General features: G+C 39.7%; 1 protein-coding gene across 2 annotated transcripts in view; it reads right to left on the reverse strand.

The window, feature by feature from the left end:
• The window catches only part of NFKB1 (nuclear factor kappa B subunit 1), a 98,460-nt gene that overhangs the window by 44,696 nt on the left and 36,785 nt on the right, over positions 1-16,979 (reverse strand). For both annotated transcript variants that reach the window (XM_068975729.1, XM_068975728.1), the window contains exon 5: positions 7,909-8,057. In XM_068975729.1, the coding sequence (XP_068831830.1) occupies positions 7,909-8,057 (149 nt within the window). The remainder of the gene's footprint in view (positions 1-7,908; positions 8,058-16,979) is intronic.

Here is a 16,979-nt window from a genome sequence, read left to right on the forward strand (position 1 = left end):
CTTGAACAAACAACCTAATTGATATTTACAGAACATGCATTCAATGTGATCATGCTAAACACTCTTTTTAAGTGCACAAGGAAAATATACCAAGACAGACCATATTCCATCCAAAAAACAAGCTTCAACACATTTAAAAGGAGTCAACTCATACCAAATACTTCGTTACCACAGTGGAACCCAATCAGACATCAATAACCAAGCTACCTAGGTAAGAATGTATTTAAATCAAGACTGGCCATGTAATAATTAATTGTTGAAGGTGAGTGATGGGTACAATGAAGGCTCATCATGCTAATCTTTCTACTTTTGTATATGTTTGGAAATTTCTATAATAAAATGCAAAACAAAAATGAGATCAGATATTATTATTATTAGCTCATGAAACAGAAAAAACTGCTACTGCTGCTACTGCTACTGCTAAGTCGCTTCAGTCGTGTCCAACTCTGTGCGACACCATAGACGGCAGCCCACTAGGCTCCTCTGTCCCTGGGATTCTCCAGGCAAGAACACTGGAGTGGGTTGCCATTTCCTTCTCCAATGCATGAAAGTGAAAAGTGAAAGTGAAGTCGCTCAGTTGTGTCCGACTCTTAGCGACCCCATGGACTGCAGCCTACCAGGCTCGTCCGTCCATGGGATTTTCCAGGCAAGAGTACTGGAGTGGGGTGCCATTGCCTTCTCCGAGAAAAAACTGAGAGGATCATAAATGTTAACAAATGAGAACACAAAAGGGTACAGTCACTTTGGAAAGCAATTTGGCAGTTTCTCATCAAGATAAGTGAACTCTTAGCACAAGTCCCTACAATTCCATTCCTCAGTATTTGCCCAAGCCAAGAAAAATTACAACTTCTGTTCACACAAAAAAATGGCTTTGTTCTGAAAAACTAGAAACAAACCAAATATTCTTCAACAGGTAGATAAACAAACTGATATACCAACACAACACAACAATGTAATGCTACCTAATAATTAAAAAGAATAAACTACTGATGTACACAGCAACCTAGAGGAATCTGAAATACATTATGCTATGTGAAATAGGCCAGATTCAAAATAATACACTGTATTATTGCATTTTATGTCATCATGGAAAAGGCAAAATTATAGGGGTAGAAAACAGACCAGAGGTTGCCAGGGCCTAGAGCTGGAGAAGAATTTGACTCTAAAAGGTCATACAGTGATTTTCAGGAGGTGATGAAACTATTCCCTACCTTGACTGTGATTATACTAGTATTTATCAAAATTAGAACTGTACACTTTAAAAAGTGAATGTTACAATATTTAATTTCAAAAATTTAATGAAGAAAGGTTATCACTGCTAATTGGACTGGAACTACAATCCTGCCTCTTAGTCAAAACGCCATACATAAATGGCTTTCAAAGTGTACTCTCGAGACCAGCAGCATTACCTGAGAATTTATTAAAATGCTTATTCTTGGGCCTTATCCCAAGCCTACTGAACCAGAAACTCTGAGGGGTGAGCCTCAGCCATCTATGTTTCAGCAAACCCTCTAGGTGATTCTGATGGCCCCTAAAGTTTGTGAACCACTGCTCTGCACGATGATGAGGCAATGAGATCAGAATCTCTGGACACAGGGCTAGGCATCAGTAAAAAGTGATCAAAGGTGACTGTATTTCGCAGGCAAGTTTGAAATCTGCACTATGCCAGACATTTCTATCATTATAATCATTTGGGAACTGCCTCTGCCCTCTCGCTAGGATCAAATCCCCAAGTCCTTGCACTGGGATTCTAAAGTAGCTCCTCCATCTGGGCTTTCTTCCTCTAAAATGATGTCACAGCAGGCCAGAGACTTAAAAGCAGCCCAACTCAACTCACAATACACACCCAAGCTTGGAAACTGGATACTACCAATCTCAGTCCAGATCTTGTCCATTTTCTCCAAATAGCTCCGTTTCTGTGTATTAAGGTTGAACCATACGAACCAGCCAAGTCAACTGTTTCTGGATCTACAAAAACAGCAGTTTAATGTGGTCTGCCTTACTTCGCCTCATTTCTCTTCTGCGTTTTATATCTATATATCTACTTTGAGAGCTTGCCATTGGTATATGCTGGAAATATCAGTTTAAAAAAAAAGAAAAAAACTTCACATCTCTCTAAATCAGGGCTGCCAGGAAGCAAGCAGAGGGTGTGGTGATTATTGGTGAGGAAGGTGGCTTAAAGCAAAGTGAAGTAACAGTTTCCACTGAATGCATATTTCAGAGAATGAAAATGTTGTTGAAATGAACTGCTGATATTTAAGACTGAAAATAAAACACCAAACTAAGATTATTTTTATGAGGATAAGCACTAAGGGCTGACTAAAGGAGTAGGAAATATTGACAAAAAGTCAAAATTAAAGTTAGTTTAAAAAGTTACTCACCCCTCCACATTACAGCAATCAAATGTATAATATGACTTAGTTATCTAAAACATGAATATTTTAATATAGATAACAAAATACCTTTGAACATAGAAATTAAATTTTATTGAGAACTGAGGCTGAGAGTTAAGAGAAACACTCCAAGGAAAGGTCATTCTTTTGGCTTTGATAATTTGGTTTTGGTAATAGAGGTTATTTATCCTCCCAGGGTCATTTTCCATATGTCTTTTTTGATTATGTTGGATTGATGCCCTGCTTATGAATCTATCCTTTTAACCTAAACTGTTCCACTGGAAACAGCTTATCAGGGTTTCATTTCTAGTATTGACAAGTCTGAGGAGTAACTCTGGCTATCTTCCTAAATTTCCCTATGTGCTATTCTTACCTACAAGTTAGAACTAAATAAGAATAATCGATGACATCCTTTAAATACTTATGTGCAAGTCGGCTCATGTTATTTCATAAGACTACCTAATGTTCAGTATAGAACTTGGATGTTAAGCGCCTGGAGGTAGATTCTGTGGCCTAACTCTCAGACTGCATAAGAGAAGAAATTAATGTCCCCAAGAGGTCATGCATATTACCCCTAGTCCTGCAGTTGAAAGTGACAGAACTGCAAACAGAACTCTGGTTTCCAGACCACTAGCATGAGACTCTTTCTACTAAAATGTGACAGGTTCTCATATTAGAAACTTAACAAAAAATAAGCGAGACAAATGAATCATGAAGGAAACATTGTATTCTGGGAAACACTCTAGGCAAAAGTTGCTCTGTTAAAAGTCAAATTATGAAAGGAGTACCACGGTTTCACAGCACGCTGAACAGGAAAGGCTACCGAATCTACATGGAACATAGAACAATGGACTGTTTCAAAATTGGGAAAGGAGTTTTCAAAATTGGGAAAGGAGTACGTCAAGGCTGTATATTGTCACCCTGTTTAACTTATATATGTGGAGTACATCATTTGAAATGCTGGGCTGGATGAAGCACAAGCTGGAATCAAGATTGCCAGAAGAAACGTTAATAACCTCAGATATGCAGAAGACACCACCCTTAAGGCAGAAAGCGAAGAGGAAATTAAAGAGCCTCTTGATGAAGGAGAAAGAGGAGACTGAAAAAGCTGGCTTAAAACTCAACATTCAAAAAACTAACATCATGGCATCTGGTCCCATCACCTCATGACAAATAGATGGGGAAACAATGAAAACAGTGACAGACTTTATTTTCTTGGGCTCTAAAGTCATTGCAGATGGCAACTGCAGCCATGAAATCAAAAGACGCTTGCTCCTTGGAAGAAAAGCTATGACAAACCCAGACAGTGTATTGAAAAGCAGAGACATTACCTTGCCTACAAAGGTCTGTATAGTCAAAGCTATGGTTTTTCCAGTAGTCATGTATGGATGTAAGAGTTGGACCATAAAGAAGGCTGAGAGCCAAAGAATTGATGGTTTTGAATTATGGTGCTGGAGAAAGACTCTTGAGAGTCTGTTGGACTGCAAGGAGATCAAATCAGTCAATCCCAAAGGAAATCAACTTTGAATAGTCATTGGAAGGACTGATGCTGAAGCTGAAGCTCCAATACTTTGGCCACCTGGTGTGAAGAGCTGACTCATTAAAAGAGACCTTGATGCTGGGAAAGATTGAAGGCAGGAGAAGGGGATGACAGAGGATGAGATGGTTGGATGGCATCACCAACTCAATGGACATGAGTCTGAGTAAACTCCAGGAGTTGATGATGGACAGGGAGGCCTGGCATGTTGCACTCCATGGGGTCGCAAAGGATCGGACACAACTGAGTGACTGAACACCACCACCACCCTAATCTAACGTAACTCTCATAGCATCCTCTTGATTACATTTTTTAAATTTTACTTATTTTTTAATTGAAGGATAATTGCTTTACAGAATTTTGTTGTTTCTGTCAAACATCAACAAGTATCAGCCATAGGTATACATATGTCCCCTCCCTTTTGAACCTCCCTCCCATCTCCCTCCCTGCCCCACCCCTCCAGATGGTTACAGAGCCCCTGTCTGAGTCAGAAAGAGAAAGATAAATGCTGTATACTAATGCATATATATGTAATCTAGAAAGATGATACTGATGGATTTACTTTTAGGGTAGCAATGGAGAAACAGACATAGAGAACAGACTTACGGACACAGGGCGAGAGGAGGAGGCAGAGGGTGAGCTGTATGGAAAGAGCAACATGGAAACATAATACCACATGTAAAACAGATAGCCAATGGGAATTTGCTCTTGATTACATTTTTAGTAAAACTGCACAGTATTAAAAAAAATCCTGCAGAGCTATGACCAGACATCTCTATGACCATATTTATAAGTTCCGATGCTCAAACTGTTGAATGAATTCTTCCAACTATCAAACCCGCTGTGCCAGCACTAAAAGAGAGTAAGTAACGCATTTCCTCACTTTGCTTGGAGACAGAGAATTTACTTTAACTGCTGCTGTAGGACCCAAATTAAATAAGTATTAGTTTCTTCTAAAATCCTCAAAGACTACTAAGGCAAACCACAGAAACACCAAATTACAGACAACATACTGGAATATTTATAATAACAAACATTATTAGTAGGGAACTTCATCTATAATTTCCTCTGAAGCATATGATTATCACACAGATTAAACAGGACCAAAGAGAATAAACACTTCAAACTGACAATAGCCTATCGGAGTAAATTTGCAGAGATACTAAGTGACCGATTTGTCTGAAACTCTGACATTTACCCTGCGTTTCAAAGCTCTCCAGAGGTCAGTCAGGAACTGTAAGGGTATTCCAAACAGACCATGAACCAACTGTGACACACTACAGGAAACAGACCAGTCTTTTAAGAGGATGTTGAAACAAGTTCATTTAAAGCACAGTTGAATTTTTCAAATCAATTTAGGCTCCTTCCTCCAATCTAGAGTCTTTTTTTTCCCTGACATCAAAAGAATCAGATTTTAGTGACTTAAAAGAAAGCTCTCTCTCTAGGTTTTTCACACTTGAAAATTTTAACAGTCAAACAAAGAAATACCCAGGAACATGAAAGCTCAACCTCCCCAATACCAACCAACTTGAAACCTGATCGGAATTCAAAGCCTGAAATGTTACCATGAGCTTAATTACAGTTCATTTAAACAACTCTTTTCTTTTGAGTGAATAGTCAAGATTAAATGGGATTTTAACATAAACTATTTAAACCAGTATCAGGAAGCCCTGAAAGATATTCCTGGAAATTACACAAATTGAATTAAAAATTTCTTTTGAAATTGAATTTATTTCTGAAATACTTCATTCATTAAAAATGGCTTGTTTCAGGGCTTCGCTAAGTGGCTCAGTATAAAAAATCTCTGTGCCAATGCAGGAGACACAGGTTCAATATATGGTCTGGAAAGATCCCACCAGAAGACTGTTTTAAAAAAGAAAAAAATGGCTTGTTTTATCTGTCTGACCAACCTTAAGTGGATATGTCACTTTGTATTTACATTTCAAGTCTACTGAAAGCCAAAGCAAATTTGTAGTTCTTGGCTGTGCACACTTTTCCAAAAAATTGAAGTATGGTTGCAATATTATGTGTTATAGGTCTACAATATAGTGATTAAAATTTTTTTAAGGTTGTGTGTGTGTTGTGTGTTAGTTGCTCAGTCATGTCTGACTCTGTGTGACCCCATGGACTGTAGCCCACCAGGCTCCTCTGTCTGTGGGATTCTCTAGGCAAGAATACTGGAGTGGATTGCCATGCCCTCCTCCAAGGGATCTTCCCAACCCAGAGACTGAACCCAGGTCTCCCACATTGCAGGTGGACTTTTTACCATCTGAGCCTTAAGGGAAGCCCTCACTTACAGTTATTATAAAATACTGGTTATGTTCCCCATGTTTTACAGTATATCCTTGTAGCTTATTTTATACCTACCCCTATCCTGTCCCTCCCTCTTGTCTTCCTTCTCCCCACTGATAACCACTTATTTGTTCTCTTATAACTCTGAGTCTGTTTTTTTGTCGTTGTACTTATTGCTGCTGCTGCTGCTGCTGCTGCTGCTAAGTCTCTTCAGTTGTGTCCAACTCTGTGCGACGCCACAGACAGCAGCCCACCAGGCTCCCTTGTCCCTGGGATTCTCCAGGCAAGAACTCTGGAGTGGGTTGCCATTTCCTTCTCCAATGCACGAAGTGAAAAGGGAAAGTGAAGTCGCTCAGTCATGTCTGACTCTTAGCAACCCCATGGACTGCAGCCCACCAGGCTCCTCTGTCCATGGGATTTTCCAGGCAAGAGTACTGGAGTGGGGTGTCATTGCCTTCTCCGTCGTACTTACTAGTTTATTTTTTAGATTCCGCATATGAGTGATATCATACAGTCTTTGTCTTTCTTTGTCTGACTTATTTCACTTAGCATAATACCTTCCAGGTCTATCCATGTTGATGCAAATGGTAAAAGTTCACCCTTTTTTATGGCTGGGTAGCATTCCATTGTGTGTGCATGTGTGTGTACACAGCACATCTTCACAGTCCACTCATCTACTGATGGATAGTTACGTTGTTTCCATATCTTAGCAATCATAAATAATGCTGCCATGAACCCTGGGATACACGTTTCTTTCTGAATTAGTGTTTTTGTTTTTACATAACCCAGGAGTGGAATTGCTGGGTCATATGGCAGTTCTAGTTTTAGTTCTTTGATAAACTTCCATATTGTTTTCCACAGTGACTGTACCAACTTACCTTCTCACCCTCTTCCCCACATCCTCACCAGCATTTGTGTTTTGTATTCTTTTTGATGATAGCCATTCTGTAGGTACACGTAGTACTTCATTGTGGTTCTGCTTTGCATTTCCCTGATAATTAGCCAGATCAAGCATCTTTTCAGACGCTTGTTGGCCATCTGCATGTCTTCTTTGGAGAACTATCAGGTCTTCTGCCCATCTTTTCAATCAGGTTGTTTGCTTTTTTTGACGCTGAGTTGAATGAGTTGTTCGTATATTTTGGAAATTAAGTTCTTATGTGTCATATCATTTCTAGGCATACTTTTCATAGCAGCACAGAACTGAAATAAAACCCACTGTATGCACAAAATGTTCACAATGCAAATCTATAGTCAATAGTTCATTAAATGAATCATCAAGGGTATGAAATCATCCATAAAGTACTGATTTCCGCTATAGCTAGTTTTCTTCTAATTTGTCCATATCTTTATTTCTAGAAGGAAAATACTGCTAAAAGTGGCACAAATGCCTCATAGGTCAACTGACTGTATAATTCATCATCCAATCTGGGATACTTTTGAGAATGAAAAAGGGTGCTGTAAATAATTAGGCCAGGACAACAGGTATAAAGGGAAATGTCTCAGGAAAGTCTCAGACAAGTGGGCAGCTTACTCCTAGAGTGCAAGTGACAGCTCAAATTTTCATATTCTAAGACTCTCTGAGGGTCTTGAAAAGACCCCTAACGAAAAAGGCCTGTCCAGTCCAAGTCCGCAGGTGCCATGTTCGATCTGCTCCTCCCTTCTACAACAACACACACCCTCACTTACCCGACCACCATGTCCTTGGGCCCAGCTGTCACAGTGCAGACGCCATCCTCACAATGTTTTCCCACCAGGCTGTGTGCATGCAGGTGGATGTTTTTTCCATTTGTGACCAACTGAACAATAACTTTTGCAGGTCCCACATAGTTGCAGATCTATATAAGAAGCACATTTCAAAGTTAGCATATCTGACTATATCACAACATGGGAAAACGCTAAGACAAGCTAGGAAGTAGAAAAAGTATATCAAATTAGCCTATCTGTACGTATACAGCCACAGCTTGGTTGTGAAAACATATGTGATGAACAAATGATGGGATGGAAATAAAACACGAGTGGTATTTGTTTTGGATGTGAAAGATACTCTTCAAGAAGCAGACCATTTAAAATACATACGTCTTGTTAAAGTTGAAAAGGAAGAGCACATCTCAGAGGATGCTGTGTAGCCATTAAGCACCCTCTTCCTATTAACCAAGAACACGTTTTCATCTGCACCCACACTGCATTTTAGGTCATAAATGCTGAGTCCAAGATCAATGAAAACGGTACTGGGAGTGACTGACGGATAGAAATCAAGAGAAGGAAAGAGTTGCATGGAAAGAGTCCTTCCTAACCTGCCATGAGATGAGGCAGGAGAGAGTCTTACCCAGGGACCAGGCCACAAGGGTTGGCCATAGACACCCAAGCCCATGGCCTGCAGTGATCTGTTTCTTTAATTTAAAAAAAGTGTGCTCCCTAAGTACAAATCCTTAGATCTGACACCGGTTTAAGCTCTTGTTTTATAAAATCAGATTTCTCCATTTAAAGTAATTTGTATTTTTATTGTTGTACCTTTAAAATGATGACAACAGTAACAGAAAGGACATCCTATGGAGATGATGACATTTTAAGTAACAAGAGCTTGGGCACCATTTCTCCTCTAGCTGGTCCTCCAGCCTCCTACAGTAGATCACATATTCTTTCCTTGAGACAACCACAACACTAAAATCATACTAACAGAAAACATCAATGACCTTATTTTTACATTCTTGAATATTAAAGTCAGAATCCTGGGATAAATTCACCTAAACTTGGAAATGCGTTCTGTTTCCTCAAAGGGTGATCAGCCATCCTGGTTTGCCTGGGACCAAGAACATTTCCTGGGGTGTAAGACTTTCAGTCTAACATTGAGAAGAGCTGGTCACTCCATCTCTTTAACTCATATTATCTCTTCTTGAGGAAGCATATGACTGAAAGTGAGGATCTCCCAACTATGCAATTATTGGAAATATTTTAATCTGCGCAAGCAGCCCTTAGCTCAGATGAAAAGCTAAGGAGACACAAATCTCATGTGGCCATGGGTCCCTGAATGATGTCTTTCTGATATAAACTTGAGGAAGAACCTATACTTGCTAGTAAAATTTCTTGGAAAAGGGCCGAATCCCTTTCAAATCATCTATTTCTACTATAAATACCATCTCATAGATTTACATTCCTTTGAGGCATGATTTTCTTAGGAGTTTTTCAGTACAGATTTTTTTTCCCAATCTAATCTCCCATTGCAGGGTTGAGGAAAAGTTGATTAGAGCTGGGATTATGCCCCAGACGCTTCTGGGAGAAAGAAGTTCCCTTTCTAAGCAAAGGTCAGACTGCCTGTGGGTCTGTAGTGTAGCTCCACTGGAAATACAGGGCCTGTCTGCCTGAACCCTGGCTCAGAAGTGTTGCAAATCTTGCTTTGCAACCCTTTCCAAGGAGCAAGGCGATCTGCGAGAATGGCCTCCAGTCCTTGCAGAGCAAGCTAATCACAAAGCATGTTTAGGATTAATTAGGTTTTTACCCCCTTGAAGCACAAATAAATAATTTCTTCAACAGGTAAGCACTTAAATAAGCCCCCTGGGCATAAAACCAATTATGAACTCAGTGCTTTCCCTTTTCTAACAGGTAGAAAGTACCCTGGGGGCGATAGAGGGAATGAAGAGTTCTGGGTTTGCTCCAAAGTTGGCTGCTGTCCCTACATACTCCCTGGGTTGCTGATGCCAGTTCTGTGTCTTGGTATCGACATCTGAAATCAGCCTTTGTTATGATGGCATATTCCACAGGGACTTCTTCAGCAGTAAATGAACAGTGAAAGAGCATTAAATAGACCATGTAATTTCACTTTTAAGTGCACTGAGCACAGGAATGCAACAGTGTAAGGCATGACGAAACGCTTCACTTGGGTGAAATCAGGTAGGCTTGCCACTTAAGCAGGACACAGAAGGAATCTAGCAATTAAAGCCCAATCACAACTTAGTTCAAATACAACGACACATTCTAATTTACATTCACTCAAAACTTCAATAAACTTCCATGTATTTTAGCATCTAGTATTACTGCTAAAAGTCTGGAAAGTTTATTATCTTACTGATCTTAAAAAAATCTGAATGAGGCTAAAACCTCTAATCCAGTTCTGAGAATATAAAAAAATACTATGTTGTAAAAGAAAAAAAACCATGAAATTAACATGTGATACAGTATTATTAACTTTTGTTGTTCACTCTCTAAGTCATGTCCACAACTCTTTGCAACCCCGTGGACTGCAGCATGCCAGGCTTTCCTGTCCTTCACTATCTTCTGGAGTTTGCTCAACCCCATGTCCATTGAGTCAGTGATGCCATTCAACCATCTCATCCTCTATTGCCTCTTCTCCTCCTGCCCTCAATCTAAAGTACGGATTTTGTTCAAATTTCACAAAATTTTAGGCTAGTGTCCCATTATTTGTTTTCATACCTTATTCAAGACTCCACATTCTATTTAATTGCCTTGAGCAGCTTCAGCTGCATGCAACAAATCCTGGTAAATTCTCTTTTCATCTTTATTCTATTACAAATATTTTCTATTTCCTTGTTTTGGCTTCTTAGATACATCTATCCTTTAAAAGTGGACATTTCATTTCCAAATACATGGGATTTTAAACATATCTTTGATATAAATTTCTCATTTTGATATTAATTTCTCATTTAAATCTTTCATCTCTGCAATCACCCTCTGTTTTTTTTTTTCAATCTTCTACCTTTATTGAGGCTTTCAATAGCTAAGTCAAATATCTCTCTTGGTAAAAGTCAAATTGCACTAGAAAATATGGGGATTATTTACAAATATCTTTTGATATTCATTTCTAATATAATCCCACAGTGATAAAAGAACAGACTCTGTATGATTTCAATACCATTAGGCCATCAACTGTTTGCACCTGGTCTTATATCTCTGGATGTGTTCCTGGGTCTCCTAGTTTATAGTCTAAGGGAACTTGAATAGAATTTGTATCCTGCCGTTGTGTGAAAAGTTGTATAAATCTTAATTATGTTGAATTCATAGTGCTTTTCAGGCCTACTATAACCTTCTACTTCTCTGTATATTCATCCTATTAATTTTTGAGAGTTTGATATTAAAACTCCAACTAAAAAAATCTTAATTTATTTACTTAAAAAATAATTGCAATATATAGTGGAACTACATGTAACTTTGCTGTGTATTTTCCAAGTCTCCTGTAAACATGTTATCATACTCTCATAATTTAAAAAAAAAATTTTTTTTAAGCCCTATCACTTTGGATGTCTTCAACATTACCATGATGAAGGAATCAGTCATGGGCACTGAAGGAAAGAGGTGGGAGGTGTCCTCAAAAAGTACTCACATCTTTTTCTTGCTATTACTTCATGATTGAAGGGTGGCAAGAATGAGGAACTGGGAAGTCTCTGAGGTAAAGGGCCTGAAAAATTTGCCAATGACTAATGCGCTGTTTGATCCATTTGAAAGAGCTCAAGCCAGCATGGCATCATCTGGTTTTTTACACAGACCACAAGGCTATGACAGGGAGGGCCCTGGGTTTTGTGGACTTTCCAAAATGCCAACTGAAAGAAGAGAGCTGAAGTGTGGGGACACACAAAAAATACTATTTTCAGGCTCTGTGGCACATGAAGACAATGGAATTCCACCTTAGGGGAGGGAATACTTCATAAAATGCCACAGTGACTGACAGCTATTTCAACTGACTCAGAAATCCATTTGTTCTGGGGAGAATCTGATTCTTTTTATTCAGTCTGCTACTTCTTTGCATAGTAGTTCCCTTGAAAATTAAGTTTATAGAAAGCACCTGTATCTGCCAGAAAGGATGGGTTATTTTTCAGAGAGTCTGAGTATAGCAGGCTTTTAATAAACACGAATGGCTTAAACACAAGTTAAGATTTCAATTAGAGGAAAGCTTCCAAGAGCATGTACTTGATGAACAGACTAGCTAGGTTTGAAGACAGTGCCACTATCTGCAAGCCCTGTGACCTTGGGCAGCATCCAGCTCCTCTTCTGTAAAATGAGGATAATAATTGGACCTCACAGGTTTGCTATGAGGATTAAATACATTGACACGTATAAAAATCTTTAAGATCTCTGCCTAGTATGTAACAGCAGTATCCAAGAGTTAACCACTATCTTATTATTGTGATGTATTCCTCTACCCAGAGATCTTTAAAGAGTACAACTGCTGTGAGGTGATTTTTTAAAAATTCTGTTTAAAGGCAGGTGGCTTGAATAAATGACCAATTCAGGCTACTTCTATTTCTAGGCTAAGTCTTTTTTCCCAGTGTGACACATTTTGTTGGGCTTTTTTAAAGTAATAACTATGTTATTGTAGTAACAGCTATCATTCTTGGAGGTACTCAAGAGTCCTCGGTTTCCTTGATGAAATCAAGCTTTTCTTCCAGAAGCTTTATGACTCAATACATACTGATGGCCACAGGCTAGATCTGCTTTTTGAGTAAGAAACAGAAACCAAGGGTCTCAGATAATACCCAACTTAGTCAAATCACCTCCTTTCATTTAAAGCAACTAACTCTGTCATGCTCTGGAAAAGTACATACTGGTTCTTTAACAGCGATTAAGGTACATGGTCTACAAGTTTCTAAGAATCAGATTTTAAAAGGTCCAGTTTATGGACTGAGTTAATTTGGACATATCATTTTGGCAGAATGTAGAGTCAACATGAATGTGAGATGTCACACATGATGTAGTTCTTTTGAGTTTTTCTCATGAAGTGGTGATAATGATGATACTTGAGGGAGAGGAGGAAGAGGGAAAATTCCACACTTTTAAAAGAGAAATCTACCCTGACTTGTCTCGTGTATCTAACTTTGGCCTCTACTGCTAGCGCAGCAGAGCAATGCGGTTAAATCCAAGAGCTCTGAAGCAAGGCTGCTGTGCTCAAAATCCCTCTGCTGTCACTTATTAGCTGGGCCAGTGGGAAAGGATGGTTAAGGTCTCTGGACATCAGCTTCTCCATCTTTAAAAGGAAAGTAACAATACGCCTGATTTCATAGGATTGCTTTTTAAGGATTAAATGAGTTAAGAGCTTGGCACCTAATAGGATTAGCAGCCTCGAAAATAAACCCTATCTCCTATCCAGCCTATCACCTCACCAATAGCCAAAATGTACATATGGTTTCAGTGAGCATTTATTAAGCCCCTTCTATGTTCCATGTACTGCAGTAGGTCAGGGAGTGGCAGACACACAGTCGAGTAAAAACAGACACAACCCCTGTTCTTATGGAAGCTAAAGAGTAGGACCGATACGAATTAAACCTCTCACAAATAAATGTGAATGCATGACTATGAAACACTTCCAAGGGAATAGAGATTTGACCTGGTGAGAGGGGGTAGTAAGGGCCAAACTCTGAAAGAAGAGTAAGAATGTAACAAGGGATGGGGTGGGCAGGGGTTGAGAAGAGCATTCCTGGCAGGAAGAAGGGCACATAGGAAAGCTCTGGGATGAGAGTCTGCCCCTCAGCTCCTCAGTCATAATCGCTACCACTCCTCAGGGCTTCCTCCACGTGGTTCCCATCACACGGGATGTTCCTTCCTTCTCTTCTCTCTCTAGAATCACCCATTCTTCCAAGGTCCAGCCGAAATCTGAATCTTCCATGACACTCCACCACTTTAGCCCACAAGATTCTACTACTGTCCTTTATTGGGGAATGTGATGGAATGGGGCAGGAAAACATCGCTTATTGCAATAAGAAGATGGTAAAATCTATTGGCAACTGAAGAATTACTGTTTTACCTCGCTTGTTTGTTCCCAGAGCACATACCTCTATACTTCCTCACTTTCTGTTTTTATGGAAGCGAAGGGGGCTTGTTAACTCGTCCAATCTTCACTTCAGCCCCGTGGGGTCAGTAGTGCTACTGCATTCCACAGCCGCGGGAACTGAGCCCCATTAAGGTGACATAAGCTGCCGCCATTCCCGTAACTGGGGTGATTGGGCAGCCCTTTGAACTTGGGTCTGTCCACCTCCAAAGCCCATTCATATTTTCCATTACACTGGCTTCCACTTGGCTTAATTGCTTTTTCTTCTGTATATGTCCAGTGAGCCCAGTGTTTTATATCTCTCTGTGTAGCACACTGTTGCTACCCAACAGTTATCCCTGAAAAACCTGTTTTGGTTTTGTTGGTGAGTATTGTGGGAAAGAAGCTCTCAGAGACAGCTGTGAGATGGCAGAAGTGCACTTGTCCCCTTGTAAGCCTTTTTCATAAACAAAATCATGCCACAGACATTACTAAACCACATACTGATTCTCCTCTGTTCGAGTGCAAGTCATATTACAAACAAGAAAAAGGAGAAGGAGGGCAAAGGAAGGGGAGAAGAACAAGAAGAAGAACAGGAGGAGGAAAGAAAAGAATATTGTTTTCATAATTACCGCCTCTTAGTAATGCAAAATAGTCAGATTTTATTGTTCCTTATTACTTATTCTATGTTGATGACACAGGAAGTACAGAAGAGACTTCATCAAACAGATAGTACAGAACCATGTCTAATAGTTTCTGGCACAGAGTAGGAAGATGCTTAGTAAAGTTAGTTCCTTCTTTTCAAGCCAGGGGGTTTCACAGTGATCCAATCTGGGACCAAATCCCAGCTCTTTCTTCTTCCAGCTCTGTGGGGTTACTCAAGTTAAATAACCTCTCTGAGCGGAAAGCGCCTACAAATGAGCCAATAATGGGACCTCCCTCAGAGGGCTCTTGTGAGAACTACACAGTGTCTGGCATATGGCAGGTCCCATGGAAGCACCAATATGTCTCTTTTTTTTTTTTTTTTAATAAAAAGGGGCTGCTTCTCTCCTGGGTTTCCCAAAGACCTCATGAAGTAAACAGACTTGGGCACTATCATCCCCATTTTGCAGATAAGAAAACAGAAATTTAGAGAGATTAACGAGTGACATAACCTAAGGTCAGAGAGTCAAGACTCAGAGGTCCTTGGAATTCATCCTGATTCTCCTGAGTGTAGCTGTAGTGTTCGTATAAGATGGAATGATGTGAAAATATCCTCTCTGCCCCACTCACTGTTGATGACATGGCTGTTTTCTGAGTGGTGCTACTGGATTTGCATTAATTCATTCACATTCGTTCACCTTTTTTATTTGCCCTACTTGTTTGACCAGCATACATCCCTTAGATGTTTGCCTGAGATTAGAAGGGCAAACTGGGCCCTTAAACACAACAAAATGGGCAAAGAGGGCTTCATCAACTACAAAGGGAAGTAGAATAAAGTCACTATTCAAAACTCAGAAAGTTTGAGGGGGTTTTTTTGGGTCATACTTTGACGTCTTGTTTCTTGTTTTATTTGAATTTTCAGTTTCATTACATCAAATATAGTTGTTATAAATCATACTTGGAAATCCAGACACTTGCTAACTCCAGAAATGGTTGGGGATTTGTACCTCAATAGGTGTCACTACCTCATTAATAAATTACAAATAAATGTTTACCCTTTTCATGGCCCAATTATCCATGGTTACAAAATAATATGAGAAGAATAGAAAGTTTTTAATTCATGGATGAACTGTGTCTCAAATGTGTTTTCATTTAAAGGCCAGTTTTTTGGGGAAGCTGGCTCTGCTTTAAATTTGGTTTATTCCTAAATAGGAAATAAAATTTAAAATAGTAGTCTTTCGGTATCATTTTTTTCTACATCTCCTTACCCTTGTTGCTGCACTATGTACAGGGTCAAATTCTTTTTTTGAACAAAGCATAAAATACATGGTATCTAGTCACAGAGTCAGACGTGACTGAAGCGACTTAGCAGCAGCAGTCAGATCTTTAAGAGATATCCCCAAACTAACCACTTCCTACTGTCTCCACTATTCCCTGGTTTCATGGAGGACTAGTCCACTCGGAGGAGCCTGGTAGGCTGCCGTCTACAGGGTCGCGCAGGGTCGGACACGACTGAAGCGACTTAGCAGCAGCAGCAGCAGCCCACTATGATTAGTTTCCTAAGTTTTTGCTCCTATGTTTCTTGTGCCTCCCCCACGTCCCCACGGCCTGTTCTTCTAGGTGATCCTGTTCAAGTCAGGTCATGCCAAATCCTGACACACCTCTGCTCAAAGTTCTCCAAAAGTGAAAACTGTTGAAGCTGAATGAGTCGTCAACAGGACTCATTACAGTATTTTGTGTATATATGATTAACTTTTTCCATGGCAAGAAATTAAAAAAAAAAAAAAAAGGCCCAGACCCTCTAAAGGCTTTCCATCTGAAAAGCCCAAGTCTTTACAACAGCGCACAGTCCTTGGGCCATGTGAAGCCACTTCCTCTTTGCTCTTGTTTGTTACTACTTCTGGGCAGTCACATAACCTGCTGCCAGCTCAGCTTCCACCTGAGAGCTTCTGCACTCGCTGTCTCCTCTGCCTAGAACACTCCTTCGCTGTATACTTGCGCGGTCTCTTACTTTTCAGGATTTGCAGAAATGCCATTCTCTGGCGAGCTTCCAGGGCTCACCCTACCCTTATCTAAACTTCTATCACTCCCATTCCTGAATTCCTTGCTGCTTCCCCTGCTTTACATTTCTCTCTGTACTAATTACCATTTAATATAATACACATCTTACATGACTACTGCCTAACTTAACCATTAGAACAGAGGCCGTGTAAGAGTGGGGACAATGGTTTCTTCCGTGCCACATCCCCAGTGCCTACAATAACATTTATTATATTGTGGGAATTCAATAAATAATTCTTTAGTGAATGCATGATTAAATAAGAGGCCTAAAATGTTATCTATGGAAGGTGAGATATTAAAA

Source organism: Capricornis sumatraensis, chromosome 7 (genome assembly GCF_032405125.1).
Source record: "Capricornis sumatraensis isolate serow.1 chromosome 7, serow.2, whole genome shotgun sequence".
NCBI lineage: Eukaryota > Metazoa > Chordata > Mammalia > Artiodactyla > Bovidae > Capricornis > Capricornis sumatraensis.